The sequence below is a fragment of the Eretmochelys imbricata genome, chromosome 21 (assembly GCF_965152235.1).
Source record: "Eretmochelys imbricata isolate rEreImb1 chromosome 21, rEreImb1.hap1, whole genome shotgun sequence".
In the NCBI taxonomy this organism is placed as follows: Eukaryota; Metazoa; Chordata; order Testudines; family Cheloniidae; genus Eretmochelys; species Eretmochelys imbricata.
This window is the reverse complement of record NC_135592.1, coordinates 11,910,068-11,925,769: the sequence shown is the minus strand read 5'-3', so window position 1 is coordinate 11,925,769 and position 15,702 is coordinate 11,910,068. Positions and strand designations below refer to the sequence as shown.

Genomic DNA, 15,702 nt, shown 5'->3' with positions numbered 1-15,702 from the left:
GACTCAACAGTAAAGATCTGCTTTAAATATGCCTTTGAAGAAAATACAAATACCCCATTTGTCAAATGCTACTATCTGCAAGCCAGCGAGGAGGTCACAGGCCCCAGAGACCACTATCCTTCATATGCCAATGGACTAGCTGAAAGCAGACTTGTAAGAGCACTCCACATTAGGCATACAACAGTCAACAGAGTAATGTCCTTTACGCTCTCTTGTCCTTTGTGCTGCAGAATCACACTTGTGTGGAATCCAAGAACAACTTACGGATCTAGATATCCATTTATCCACTTCCCCTCTGTCTCACCCTCCATCTGTCAGGATCAAAGACTGTATTTATACAGCATATGACAATGCCTTGTCAACTGCTTGCAGCAGCTCACAGCTGTATCCTGCTACAAGCCATTCCCAGGAACATCACGATTCCAGAAATATAAACCTGTTCCATACGGGGCTGGAATTTGGTGATAAACTATAGCAGTTTTGGAGTCACTAAAGTAACCAAAAAAGACTGCTTTCATACTCTCTTTCCAGGTTAATTTCAATCTATAGGCACAGACTCACTGTTTCTCAAAGTTAATTGGTTTCATCTTTAATCCAACATGAGACACAAATATCTACTGGATCATATCTTTTAAAAAAATGTATGAATGGCTTGGCACAGGTGGTCTCATTCCAGATAAGGTAAATGCTAATTTCCCAACCCTGTCAATCTCTTCCAAAGCACTCATACCCCCCAAGGCAGGTATCGACTGCATTGCCTGAGCAGCACAAAGGGAGCTGACCAGGACACCCCACTCTATATGCTATGGCTTTGAAGAACTCGTGAATGCACTGCCCCTTTCCTGCTTTTTTGTCATTTAAAAAGGGTGATTATTTTACATCATTAGACGAGACTAATGGAGCTAAAATGGGGATTTTCAAAAGGCACTAAAGGGAACTGGGTGCCTTTGAAAACCCCAGCCTAAATATGTATAGGTTGGCTCAGTAAAGAGTAAACAGTGATGGGAGGAACACAAAGGACGTCTACTAGTACCTGAAGGGTGTAAATATAAAACAGGGGAAGAGTTGTTTATGGCATAACAAGGAGATATAATTAGAAGTGAGAGTTTCTGGACAAGGAGAATGATTAGGCCTTGAAATAATCTCACATGCGATGTAGAAGAAGTCCCAACACTTCAGAGGTTTAAAACTAGACTAGACAAGGTGCTAGTAAAAGCACTATAGGGAACAATCCTACACTGGCAGGAGGAAGGATAAGATGATTAATAAGAAATTAGAGATAGAAAAGACCTGTGATTCCAAAACAAAATTTAACTATAATCCTCACAATCCTTCCAAATTTCAACCATGTACCAAGTGCAGCTAGCACTACTATAGTAGTTTATGTGCTTATGGGGGGGACGGAGGGGAAAGCAGGAGAGAGAGAGGGAGAAGAGCAGCAGGGGAATATGTGACAGTCTTCAAACACGTTAAGGGCTGTTATAAAGAGAATGATCAACTCTTCTCTATGTCCACTGAAGGTAGGACAAGTAGTAATGGGCTTAATCTGAAGCAAGGGAGATTTAGGTTAGATTTTAGGAAAAGCTGGCTGTGGAATCCCCATCACTGGAGGTTTTTAAAAACAGGTTGGACAAACACCTTTCAGTGATGGTTTAGCCACAGTCAAGGGCCTGGATTATACTTCTCAAGGTTCATTCCAGCCCTACGTTTCTATAATCGTATGCTTGGGCTGCAGTTTTCAAAGATGTTACCTACACATCATTGAATTCTTCCAGTGACTTAGCAGGTGTGAACACATCCAACAGACCAATCACCTATAAAGAAAAAAAAGGCAAAAAATGAGAAAACTGTGCAATATATTTTGTAATATAATTTGATCTACTTCATAAATGGTTAGTTCCTGTACTGGAGTAGAAAAGATTCACTCCATCTCACTTTTTTCTTCCAAACACATCAAGAGGCCAGGGGAGGAGGGAAGAAATTAGTTTTCATGATCCTGAATACAGCTTATGTTCTTGTGGGGAAAAAGTTTCTAGTTTTAATACATATGGTTGCCATTTTTACCCCAATCATCCATCCAAAGAATCAAATAGGGAAAGGTGAAAAATCAAGTAATGCAACTTGATATTATCAATTGACACAAATGCTATATTCAGTGTTGTTGTAGCCACGTTGGTCCCAGGATATTAGGAGACAGGGTGGGTGAGAATATCTTTTATTGGACCAACTTCTGTTGGCAAGAGAGATAAACGTTCAAGCTTACACAGAGCTCTTCTTCGGGTCTAGGAAAGGTACTCAGAGCGTCACTGCTAAATACAAGGTGGAACAGATTGTTTTGCGTAAGTAGCTGACGCATACCGAAAGGGACCATTCAAGGTGAAGTTGGCAATTAAAAACTCCTCTAGTCACAGGGAGAAAAGGAGAAAGGGAAAGCAGCTGGTGGGAGGGACAGTTGTTAGTGCGTTACAGGTTTTTGTAATAAGCCATAAATCCAGTGTCCCTATATAGTCCGTGATTTTTAGTGTCTGGCAAAGTTATGAATTTAAGCTCCCAGACACATCTTTTGAAAGTGTTGTGCAAGTTTAAAATGCTACGTGAAATACTGGATAATCTATTAGGGAGGAGGAAAAGAAAGCAGTGGATAATTGAAAGTCTAATTACAAAACAAAATGCTTTTGAAGACAGCACAGTAGAGAAAGCATACAATTGAGGTTTTAAAATCAGAATTATTGGATTGAGAAGTAATAATTCTTTCCTACTAAATTAAGTTATTGGTGGAAATAATTCTATTATATTATATTGATCCAAAACACCTTTAAGATGCCAGAGACCAAGAAGGTATTGTTGGAAAAACTATACATCAAATATAGGAAGTCCATACCTGTCTGTGTTTTAATTATCCTTTGTTAACTATTGGTTAATGATTGGCTTTATAACTCTATGATGTTTTATCATGATGACAGATTATTTAAGTTATTTTCTATCTGAATATAAAGAATGGTCTTTTTTTGTATTTTTATCTGAGTCTAGTTAGTATTTTTTGTTAAATAAAATAATCCAAGTCACAGAGAATTTTTCAAATATTCTTCAGTTCCAGTCTTCATTCTGATTTATGGAGTACATAAGAATTTTAAATACAGAAGTTCTTTACACTTAACACAATAACTCCCCATTTTCTAGATGTCAATAGAGAAGGAAATCAAAATAAGTGAACACAAAGTTTTACTTAACAGGTCTAAACACCTCCTTTCCCAGTGAAGATCCTGACCTGAGAGGCAATACAAACCTGTGCAACTGATCAACTCAGAAGGACGCAGGTGTAAACCCTAGTTTAATAGGTTACAAAACAAAATATCCCCAAGGCTTTGTGGTGAGATCCAGTATAGGACAGAATATGTTTTAGGAAACCCTGAAGCTACACACTACTTGAGTGACCAGCAAAAAAGTTTGGCTATGAAACAAGGTGGATGAGAAAAGATACACATCAAGATAGAGAGTTAGGCAGCAGTCTACTCCCTGCTTAGAGACCTGGCCATACATCTGATTAAACTGTAAGCTCTGCATTAGAGATTCCATGCCTTTTTATTTGCATTATTAAGGTGCCTAGCAAAATTCTGGCCTCTGTAATCAAAAACAAACATAAGATGCAAATGAAAGAAATCTTCCAGGACATTGATTCTAGTCCCCAGCTATCGCAGGCAATCACATCATATAATCCCTTTCATAAATTTATCAAGCTCCATCTTGAAACCAATCAGGTTTCTTGCCCCCATTCCTCCTTTTGGGAAGCTATTCCAGAACCTCACTTCTGCAATGGGTAGAAACCTTCTTCTAATTTCCAGCCTAGATTTACTCATGGTCTGTTTATACCCACTTTTTTTTTGTGGCAACATTGTCCTTTATCTTAAATAGCTTTTTTCCTCCCTTTTGAATTATTGAGTGCAAACAGATCCCCTGGGAACCTTCACTTAGCTTGGTTGTTTAGACTAGCAGTTTTAGTTTCTTCTCATACAAAAGGCTCTCCATTCCCCCGATCATCCCTGTAGCCCTTCTCTGCAACTACTCCAGTTTGTGAGTTCATCTTTCTTGAACATGGATGACCAGAACTGTACCCAGTATTATAGAGATGGTCTTACCAGTGCTTTCTACACAATGGTATTAATACTTCCCTACCTCTATTGGATATACCTCACCCGATGCATCCCAGAATCTAATTTGCTTTTTCAGGGCTGCACCACACTGGTAGCTCATTCATTCTGTGACTCAGGTCTTTCGCCTCCTCTGGCGTTTCCAACGAGCCCCCAGCTTATAATGGAAATCTTCTTCTTAGTCTGTAAGAGCATAAATTTGCACTTTGTACTATTCACTTTCTTCCCATTTTTATTACTCCATACCAGCAAGGTCATCCAGTTCTTGTCATATTCCAGTCCTCCTCTGTGTTGACAGTGCCGCCTAACTTTATGTCATCAGCAAATTTCATTAGCGCACTCCTACTTTCTGAGCCAAGATCAGTAATAAAAATATTAAATAAGACCAGTCCCTGAGGAACTCCATTAATAACCTCCCTACAGTCCAACTGCTCCCCTTTCAGCACAACCTGTTGTCTCCCTTTGAGCCAGTTCCTTACTCACCTTACAATCCTTGTACTCATTCCCATATTCTCCAGTTTAACTAGATGCCTTTTGTTTATTGTGATTATATTTACATAGATTTTCAAGTCAAGTGTGTAAATCTAAATGTCTTAGCCATTCAATTGCTTAGGGAGGGGCATTGTGCAAGCCCATGAGGTAATCAGGCAGCCCTTGCTGATGGATGCTAATTTCCCATGTGGCACTGTATCAAACGCTTTACTGGAGTCTAGATAGATTAGATCGGGGCAGGCAAACTTTTTCGCCCAAGGGCCACATCTGAGTGTAGAAATTGTATAGCAGGCCACGAATGCTCAAGAAACTGGGGGTTGGTGTTGGGAAGGGGGTGAGCGCTCCCGCTGTGGGTGCGGGCTCTGGTGTGGGGCCAGAAACTAGGAGTTCAGGGTGCAGGAGGGGGCTCCACACTGGGGCAGGGGGGTGGGTATGGGGGTAGGGCTGGGTATGAAGGGTTCAGGGTGCAGGAGGGTGCTCCAGGCTGGGACCAAGGGGATCAGGTCTGAGGCAGAGGGTTGGGATGCAGGAGGGGGTTGGCGTACAGGCTTCAGGCGGCGCTTACCTCAAGCAACTCCTGGAAGTAGCAGCATGTCCCCCCTCCGGCTCCCATGCGGAGGCACGGCCAGGTGGCTCTGCGTGCTGCCCTGTCTGCAGGTGCCATCCCTGCAGCTCCCACTGGCCTTGATTCCCAGCCAATAGGAGCTGTGGGGGCAGCGCCTGGGGCATGGGGAGCATGCAGAGCCCCCGGCTGCCACTACATGTAGGAGCTGGAGTAGAGACATGCAGCTGCTTCCAGGAACCGCACAGAGCAACAGCACTTGCAGAGTGGGGCAAGCCTCCAACCCCGCTCCTTGGCTAAAGCGCCGGAGCAGGGCAAGCCCGGACCCCACTCCCCGGCGGGAGCTCGAGAGCCAGATTAAAACATCTAAAGAGAAGGATGCAGCCCCTGTGCCATAGTTTGCCCACCTCTGGATTAGATCTAACGCATTTCCCTTGTTTAGAGAATCAGTTCTCAAATAAAGATGTCAATTTAGTCTGGCACTATATTCTTTTCTTCAAAATTTGTTCTAAAAAGGCTTTCATATTATTGAGTTCAGAATAACAGATCTGTAGTTGCTTGGTTCATTCCCTCCCACCCGCTTTCTTAAACAGAAGTACTGCGCATTTGCTATTCTCCAGTCATATAGTACCAAACCCGATTTGATAGATTTATTAAAAATACTGGTAATTTTACCTATTCTTTCTGTATTCTGGGATGGAGATTCTCAGGTCCCCCTAACTTGAGTATATTAAGCTCTGAGTTTTGCTTCCACTTTAGATGTGGTAATTTCTAATTATCATACACCCGTTCCCATTCGCCTTCCTGCCTTTGTCTCCATGTTTTACACCATCATCCTTATTGAAAACCAGGATGGATTTGATTTAAATCAAATTGATTCAGGAAGACTATTTAATCATGGATTTCTACATAAAAGTGCATTCTTGTTAGTTGTTATAACCTTAATGCATATTCTTCACAACTCAGAGATAGATGTAGTTTCATTTTTAGAAGGTACACACCATACATTTTTAAAAAGTGATCTATTTTGAAAACTTTTCAGATTAGTTTTGCAGCTATATCAGAAAACAAATGATGGTTTGGCTATTTCATTTACCAAAGGTAATTGAAGCAGATATTTATGAAGTCATTGGGAGTGAACTGTCTCTCATTCAACAGGTTAATCATTAATATTTGGAGGATTTTCTTGCCATGCTGTATTAGGAGGAGATCACCACCGGAGAGACATTTAAATTGTTTTAGTTAACTAAAACAGCAACGCATCCGATGAAGTGAGCTGTAGCTCACGAAAGCTTATGCTCAAATAAATTTGTTAGTCTCTAAGGTGCCACAAGTCCTCCTTTTCTTCTAGCAATGCTGTGTATTCTGGATTTTTTTCTTCAACGGTAAACATATAATATTTTAACAAAACAAGCATCTGAATTTTTGAATTTAGTTAAACATTCAAGTTTTTTAAAATCTGGTTTGTTTTTGTTAAAATTGTTTTTAACTAAAATAGTTAAATGAAATATTAAAAAAAAAACTACTGTCAGCCAGATCAACATGAGAAATTTAAAATATTGGCTTCTGCAGCCAACTCAGTCGTCTTCACCTTCATTTTCCTGTTTGTTCATAATCTGGAAAAGAAAAACAAGCTTTCCTGCTTGTTCAGGTCCCAAACGATATTTCAGTTTGGAACAAATTGGTCCAAAGGAAGAAAATATTCTTTCTACACCAGCAGAAGAAGCTACTGCTGTTAAAAGTGAGATTATCACTTCAACAGTCTCTGAATCCAAGTGCTTAAGTGACTTCCACCAGTTCACTCGAGTGACTTTCTTTAAAACATCAGCAGCAAACATATATTTCTTGAATGGTTCTTATTCCCAAACTGGGTCTCTTTTACGACCTGCTGCCATTATAGGTTTTCCCTTCTAGTGAGAGAATGGTACGGGAATCAATGAAGGCTATACTCGGACTTACTGCCCAAACAGTTTCACTTTTGTTTCAACTGTCTGTCCCTCCCTTCTCACATTTATCTTCAGTCTTCTCCTTGTCCAGATCTATTCCGCCCCCAACAATCTTCTATTCATTAAACTTTTTGAAACTTTGTACTTTTAGAGAGAGGTAAGGTACACAAATTTGCAGAGGGACAATAGGGTTGAGGTCTGTTATTTCTCACCTCTATATATTATTTATTTTAAAACATTTTGCTGTTAACAAGCATGTTATCTCTGGAGACATAAATCCACAGTTTGAGAACTGCAAAACTAAGCATCTCTGATGGTATCTTCTAGACTCAGTACTGAGTCCCATTGGGTAGATGAAAAGATTAATCTAAATAATCTATACAGAAGCCCCTGAAAACCCATAAGATTGGGTCTCTAATCCATGAACTATTGGAACTTATTTACAAAACTTTTCTTAAACATTACGTGAATATATTGTCTCATACAAAAGAATTTATAATCCCTATTCCATTATAAGATATCTTTGAGCTATAAAGTATCTTAATTAAAACCATCTTTAGATAAAATGCTTTTTGAGGAAAAAACCTAACCAAAAAAATCCAATTTAAATAAATAAAAGCAGTTTTAAAAAAAATCATGGATTTTTATTCACCCTGTTGAAAACTGAGTCAAAGTATTCATTTAGATTTTGAGACATACCTAAATTATCTTTAATCTCGACGCCATCTTCACTGCAAAGTAGCCCCACTTCCTCTTTCCTTGTTTTCTTTTTATTTATATAACTGAAGAACTTTTTACTATTTGTTTTAATTTCCTTTTGCGAGGTCTAACTCGGCTGGAAAAGAACTTGCTGTTTAGTACGTTCAAGGTGGAGCCAGTTTGCAAGAACAGCTCAGATTCATACCCTCACTTGTACCTTTCCTACCTATGCAACCTCCATCCTCACCTTTGAATTTTTACTGATCAAAAATCCTCATTCCCCTAAATGCAGAGCGAACTAGTACACTTGCATTACTTCCTGGAAAAAAAATCTATTTACAGGGTCATAAGACTAACAGCTCTCAGATACACTAGAGCAGGGGTTCTCAAACTTCATTGCACCATGACCCCCTTCTGACAACAAAAATTACTTTGTGACCCCAGGAGGTGGGACCGAAGCCTGAGCCCACCCAAACCCCATTGCCCCGGGTAGCGGGGCCAAAGCCCAAGCCCCACCGCTCCAGGGATGGGATACAAAGCTGAAGCTCAAGGGCTTCAGCCCCAAGCAGAGATCCTGCAACCTGAGTCCTGCCGCCCTGGGCTGAAGCTCTTGGGCTTTGGCTTTGTCCCTGGGCAGTGGGGCTTAGGCTTCAGCCCCGGGCACCAGCAAGTCTAAGCCAGCCCTGGTGACCCCATTCAAAGGGGGTCACAACCCACCTTGAGGTCCCAACCCACAGTTTGAGAATCGCTACACTAGAGGGTAAATTCATTTGATGGGTTTTTTTAAGGTTGCTCTAATTTTTGCCAGTTTGTTTATATTTCCCCTCTCAACAGGCAGATTTTCTAAAAGCATATCTGATAAAGGGACGGTGTTCCACTACGTATTTCTCCAATTTTAGTTCAGTTTCTCTCTTCTCTCACAGAGATTTGCTGAGTTCTGTCTACATTCACACCCCTGCAACACCAATGAAGTTTAATTGTACATGTGTAACTAGAGGTGGAATTTAGTTCTTCCACTTTCAAAGGCAGAATTTGGCCAAGTCAACTTTAAGCACATGGTTTCAAGGGCACAAGTTTTGAGGAGCCAAGATTATGCTTTTGGAAAGAACATATTTAGAGAATAAATGAAACAAGTCACAATCTGAACTTCCTCAGATCTGCCCTATGCTGAATCCCAAAGATTACTCAATTTCTACACTACAATAAATACATTATTAGATAGACTTGTTCCAACCCTCTGTTCACATTAACTGTGTTATTTCATTTTCAGGACGAAAACAGCAAATTCATCCCCTGAATAGTGCAAGGGAGCAAGAATTACAAAAGTCATCACACACTTGTAAGATTTCTTCAGAGGGTATTTCCATCTTACGTAAGAATTAGTCTGCCAAATATCTGCATCAGCCCCCAGTTTAGCACAAGACGACAGAACTTGCCTTTTCCATTCCAACTTTCATTTTGACCATATCACTTTGAATCTGCACATTTTAAAGTGACAAGTTACAGTCTACCCTTATCTTTCATCAGAGAAGTTACAGCCACCCATTATCTACAACACTTAAATACACTCCTTCTGCAGTGTATCATTAACGCAATTCTGAGGAAATTTAATCACTACTACATTCAGAGCCCCAGCCTGACAGTGGACTATCTGTACATAGACTGATCAAAGAACAAAGCACAGTCCAAGATGCTCTGATGCCCAATTATATAACCAGTTGTTTGTAGCAGCAGAGGTATTTCATAGCAGGAGATGCTCAGAGGAAGAAGCTTTTCCTGTAAGGGGTATAGTCAATGACTGTGCCCTCACACACTGGCTGTTTAGAAATACAATTATTATCCTACAATCCTGCGTCCAATTACATAACCCTTCGCAAACAGCCTCAAAGACAACCAAAATCCAATCAGAGCATATAAGTACTATCATGGTGCCCAACGGCATTTCACTTTGTAAAATATTTTACAGATTAATCTATGTGAGACAAAATTATCAAATACTGATTTCTAATTCTATTCTAGAACACTTAATATTATGAATATGCCACTTCAGGTTCAGCAGTTAAAGCAGAGTTCAGTTTTACACTTCAACCACTTTTATGCATGAGGAATGCAACACATTCTCAAAATTATAGCACTACTCAGTACATAACAGATTTTCTGAGAATTAAAGTAAATCTATATAGCATTATGACAGGTTTCACAGTAGCAGTCATGTTAGTCTGTATCCGCAAAAAGAAAAGGAGGACTTGTGGCACCTTAGAGACTAACAAATTTATTTGACAATAAGCTTTCGTGAGCTACAGCTCACTTCATCGGATGCATGCATCGGATGCATCCGATGAAGTGAGCTGTAGCTCACGAAAGCTTATGCTCAAATAAATGAGTTAGTACCCAAGGTGCCACAAGTACGCCTTTTCTTTTTATATAGCATTAGACATTTGATGTGCTTTGCCAACATAAGACATTTATTTCCTACTCAAAAGAGTTTACAATCTTGAGACAAGATAGGACAATAGTTCAGAGGAGGAATGATATGGTGATTACTGATAAGGAAGGAGGATTTATCTGAAGAAATGTATTTTAAGAGATTTATAGGAGAAAGAAGGTGCCTGCCAGGTTAGAACAGGGAGATTATTCCAGGCACAGGGTTTAGAATGAGAAAGACTCAAAGTAGATGAAGACTGCAGTGAAACAAAAGAATTGGGAAGAGCAAAAGTAACAGTACATGATGATAAACATAATTAGCGATAAAATCTCTACTCTAATTTCCACTGCTTACTCCTACTAACTCAGCCCAGTGTGTGGCTGATGCCCAGAACTAGTTAAATAAAATGTTTATCTTGAGGGAAGGTTTCCGCAGCAGTCCACAGCAATTTTGGGAAGAAAAAAGCAGCCCAAAAAGGTTCAAGAGAAACTTGGTAGGTGTGTCTATTAGGGCAATACCATCAACACTAGACCTCTACCCTCACCATGGCATGAAGCAGGTGTTGTTGGGGAATATTCTTCATAATATGCCCGTGTTTTAAAAGTTCCACTTAAGTTAGCAATACGAACACTGTCAAGAAGGACTGCTGAAGTGTCAGAGCCTTTGGTGATCCTGGCAGCTGACTGACATGGCTGACAGCCAACTACACACACTGGAATGAAAAATATGAGAAATTCCAGTCAAAATGCCCAAGAGAATCCATGAATTAAGTTGTTTTGGGATGTTATTTCCTCACTAGATAAAGACACTGGAAGCAGATTAGGCTCAGCTCACTGCCAAAATTTCAGGAATTTTCTTAATGTCAACCTAAAGCTCATATAAAATGTAAGTTAGAAGTCTCCCTCTTAACATTCTGGAAGCTGTACAAAGAGCTGGAGAACGTTCAGCCATGTGATTTTGCTGCCTCAAAATAGCGTATGGCACTGATGTGCTGGTGCCTTAACGCTGCAGTGAATGAGAATTATTCATCCAAAACCAGATCGTGTCCTAGGGCAATACAGAAGTTCCACACACACACTTCCAGGATGCCAAGGATATATTCTCAAAAAGTCAGAATTGTATCCATTCTCTTACTTTTTCGAGGAGTTCATGGCATAAATTGATGAGAAAAGAAAATAATCCCCAAGGTATACACGATACTACACAAGTGAGAGAATTAAGACAAGCAGCATTTGAAATTCAACACAGATTGGGATCATTGTTTACGTTTAACCTTCCCAGAAAAATCTTATCTTGCTTGCTAAGACTTGCTGCATCCTGTGCACAGAAGTTAGATACAGAAACTGGAGAGCATTTTTAAAGGCTATTAGGGTTGCAAGAAACCTCTGATATTACCTGATCCACCCTCCCAGAGGACCAACTTTAAGACTTCTTGCACAACACAAGAAATTGGAGAGGGCAGAAATACTGCTATTTAGCTTCTTTAAGAAGGTATCTAACTCCAAAAATAATGTACATTTTACTGATCATCAACAGCATGCTCAATGATGCAGAACATAGTAAGGGCAGGTCTACACTACAAACTTGCATTGGCATGGCTGTGCTTTTGTAGTGCTTCTGGTTAAGACTCTCTAAAGTGACAGCAGAGAGCTTTCCCATCAGCTTAATAACTCCACCTCTGCAAGAGGCAGTAGCTATGTCAGCAGGAGAAGCTCTCATGCCTACACAGCACAGTCTACATGGGGAGTTAAGGTTGATATAACTACATCACTCAGTGGTGTGGATTTTTTCACACCCCTGAGTGACATAGTTATACCGAAATGTGTTATGTAGACCTGGCCTAAGACAATGTCTCTATCAAAAGGCACTTACAATCACAATTCTACATACATAGGTTAAAAAACAAAAAACACAAAAAACACAGCACCAATAACCAGGATAGATCAATTTATCACATATTGGTGCAAATATTTTTCTTTTTATAATAGATACACAACTGCACTATTAGGATGATTCATACTGCGTTCTAAGAAGGGATCCGAAAGAAGGGTAGATGTTTGGCACACTGCCACAGACATTCTCCGCAGAAGGTATAGCGTGACAAGAGGCACAGGGATGAAAGTGGGAGAAGGATAGAGGAAGCAATAAGACAGAAGGTATGGCCAAAGCAGAGGAAATGAGGAAGAATTCAGAGTAGGAAGAGATTACAGAAGAAATTAGATGGAGCGGAGTTATGCAGAGCCTTAAACATGAGGATGAGAAGCCTGAACTTGATACAGAGGCAATGGAAAATCAGTGAAGGGATTCGAAGATGTGGGCAAGGGAACGAAGTGCAGTGGGTATGAAAGATAGTGTTTGTATTCCCCCTCTCAGTCTCATGGCCCAGGTACCAGGTAAGAAAATGGGGGACAAAGTTCCCCCCATGCTACAGTCCAAAGGTTAGGTTTTCCTCCCCTAACCTAGAATGTGAGCTCTCTGGAACAAGAACAAAATTATATGGTTCCTACAGTGCCTAGCACAATGGGGCCATGATCCTTGATTGAGACCTGCTGTAATACAAATAATAAAGTCAGGGCCAAGGACAATCTTTGTCAGTGAAGAATGCAATAGCTGAAGAGACACAGAATTCACAATAAAACCCACCCAGTGGGAACACGAAAAAGAGACAACCACCTCTTCCTAATGTTTGGAGAGTCCCAGCATCATGGAAGATAAGTCATCATGTCTCAAGACACTTTCCCCACATCCATCTTTGCAAGGGCAGTGGCAACTAATGCTAAGATGAGCAATTGGAGCCACCAGGCGGGGGGGAGGCGGCAGGGGGCGTTGGGGTTCAGCAGCACTACTGAAGCCCTGACTAGAATAGGCACAGCAGGAGGAAAGTCAAGTGACATTTATCTTACCTCACATGCAAAGACTGACCTCAGAGTGGATGGAAGAAACCAAACCTCCCAGAATATCGTAAAACGTGTTAAAAGCACAAATGTCAGACAGAGCACTAAATCAATTATGTTATTACTTAACATACTGTGAATCAAATTGAGGCTTTACTATGAAATAGTTATATTGCAAGCCTTTCTTCATTCCTGAAGGTTAGTTCTCTCAAAATACCCTTTTAACCGTTAAACTTTCGTGGAGTTACAGGAAACTAGACCAATTTATTACTATTAAGGATCTTCTATAAGCCCAGTAAAATATACTTAACACCCAAAATCAACTACAACAAGTATGCAACAGTCATCTGTTTAATAATCAGGTACTTCTCCCATCTTATGTTTTCAATCAGGTTACTCTAAGGAGGTTTGGTCACTTTCAAAAGCATTTACACCATTGCCTTTTCCCTCAGTCCTCCTTCCCAACACTTACTGAACATCCTGCAAATCAGCACTTCCCTCCCCCCAAAAGACTTGTAGCAGACCTTAACTAGGGGTGTCGATTAATCACAGCTAACTCATGAGATGAACTCAAAACAATTAATTGCAACTTAAAAAGTTAATAGCGATTAATCTTAGTTTAAATCACACTGTTAAGCAATAGAATACCAATTAAATATTTTGGGATGTTTTCTACATTTTCAAATATATTGATTTCAATTACAACACCCAGAATATGAAGTGTACAGTGCTCACTTACTATTATTATTTTGATTACAAATATTTGCACTATAAAAAAAATGAAACAGTATTTTTAAATTCACCTCATACAAGCACTGTAGTGCGGCCTCTATCACGAAAGTGCAATTTACAAATGTTGGATTTTTCTTGTTAAATAACTGCACTCAAAAACAAAACATTGTAAAACTTTAGAGCCTACAAATCCACTCAGTCCTACTTCTTGTTCAGCTAGTCGCCGAGACAAACAAGTTTGTTTACATTTATGGGAGATAATGCTGCCTGCTTCTTATTTACAATGTCAGCTGAAAGCGAGAACAGGTGTTTGTGTGGCACTTTTGTAGCCATCATTGCAAGTTATTTATGTGCCAGATATGCTAAACATTGACATGCCCCTTCATGCTTCAGTCACCATTCCAGAGAACATGCTTCCATGCTGATGACACTTGTTAAAAAAGTAATGCGGTAATTAAATTTGTGACTGAACCCCTTGGGGGAGAATTGTATGTCTCCTGCTCTGTTTTACCTGCATTCTGCTATATATTTTATGTTATGGCAATCTCGGATGATGACCCAGCACGTTTGTTTTAAGAACACTTTCACTGCAGATCTGAGAACGCAAAGAAGATACCAATGTGAGATTTCTAAAGACAGCTACAGCACTAGACCCAAGGTTTAAGAATCTGAAGTGCCTTCCAAAATCTGAGAGGGACGAGGTGTGGAGCATGCTTGCAGAAGTCTTAAAAGAGCAATACTCCAATGCTGAAACTCCTGCTGGTGGCATCTGACTCAGAGGATGAAAATAAACATGTCAGTCCACACTGCTTTGGATCGTTATCAAGCAGAACCCCAGTGTCACCAGCACGGAAGCATGTCCTCTAGAATGGTGGTTGAAGTATGAAGGGACATCTGAATCTTAAGCACATCTACCACGTAAATATCTTGCGACACCAACTGCAACAGTGCCATGTGAATGACTGTTTTCATTTTTAGGTGACACTGTAAACAAGAAACGGGCAGCATTATCTTCTGCAAATGTAAACAAACTTGTCTGAGTGATTAGATGAACAAGAAGTAGGACTGAGTGGACTTGTAGTTTTACATTGTTTTATTTTTGAATGCAGTCATTAATTGTACATTTGTAAGTCCAACTTTCATAATAAAGAGATTTCACTACAGTACTTGTATTAGGTGAATAATTTCTTTTGTTTTTTATAGTGCAAATATTTGTAATCAAAAATAAGTATAAAGTGGGCACTTTACACTTTATATTCTGTGTTGTAATTGAAATCAATATATTTGAAAATGTAGAAAACATCCAAAAATTTAAATAAATCGTATTCTATTGTTTAACAGCGTGATTAATCACAACTAATTTTTTTACTCTTGACAGCCCTAACGTTAATTAATTTTCTACTAAAAAAAGTACCCATACTTCTGACTCACTTCTGTCACCTTCTCAAAGTACTAAAAAACGTTTTAATTGATACCTAAATTCCCATACTACAAGACTTTGAATGTAGTCATGCTGGAGGTTCAGTTTACTTATCACTGGGTTGGTCTGCATTTGATCAAGCTTTTCACAGCTATGAACATCCAATTTCCCACACATTGCATGTCTCTGGGCATCTCCGAGGACAGTGGTTTCCAAATGTTAACAACCTGTGAACCCCTGTCACTGAAATGTCAAGTCTCACGAACCCCCTCCTAAAAATGAGTATTTCCAGGGATTTTCTCCTTGACCTGAATATAAATTATAAAAGCAGTGATCTTGGAAATATAAAATTGTTTTTATGACATGCTTATTACACACTATTTA

The 15,702-nt window shown here is 39.7% G+C and overlaps 1 protein-coding gene across 2 annotated transcripts in view; it reads right to left on the bottom strand.

The window, feature by feature from the left end:
- The window catches only part of MAPK14 (mitogen-activated protein kinase 14), a 50,420-nt gene that overhangs the window by 24,024 nt on the left and 10,694 nt on the right, over positions 1–15,702 (bottom strand). For both annotated transcript variants that reach the window (XM_077839082.1, XM_077839081.1), the window contains exon 3: positions 1,756–1,814. In XM_077839082.1, coding sequence (XP_077695208.1) covers positions 1,756–1,814 — 59 coding nt within the window. The remainder of the gene's footprint in view (positions 1–1,755; positions 1,815–15,702) is intronic.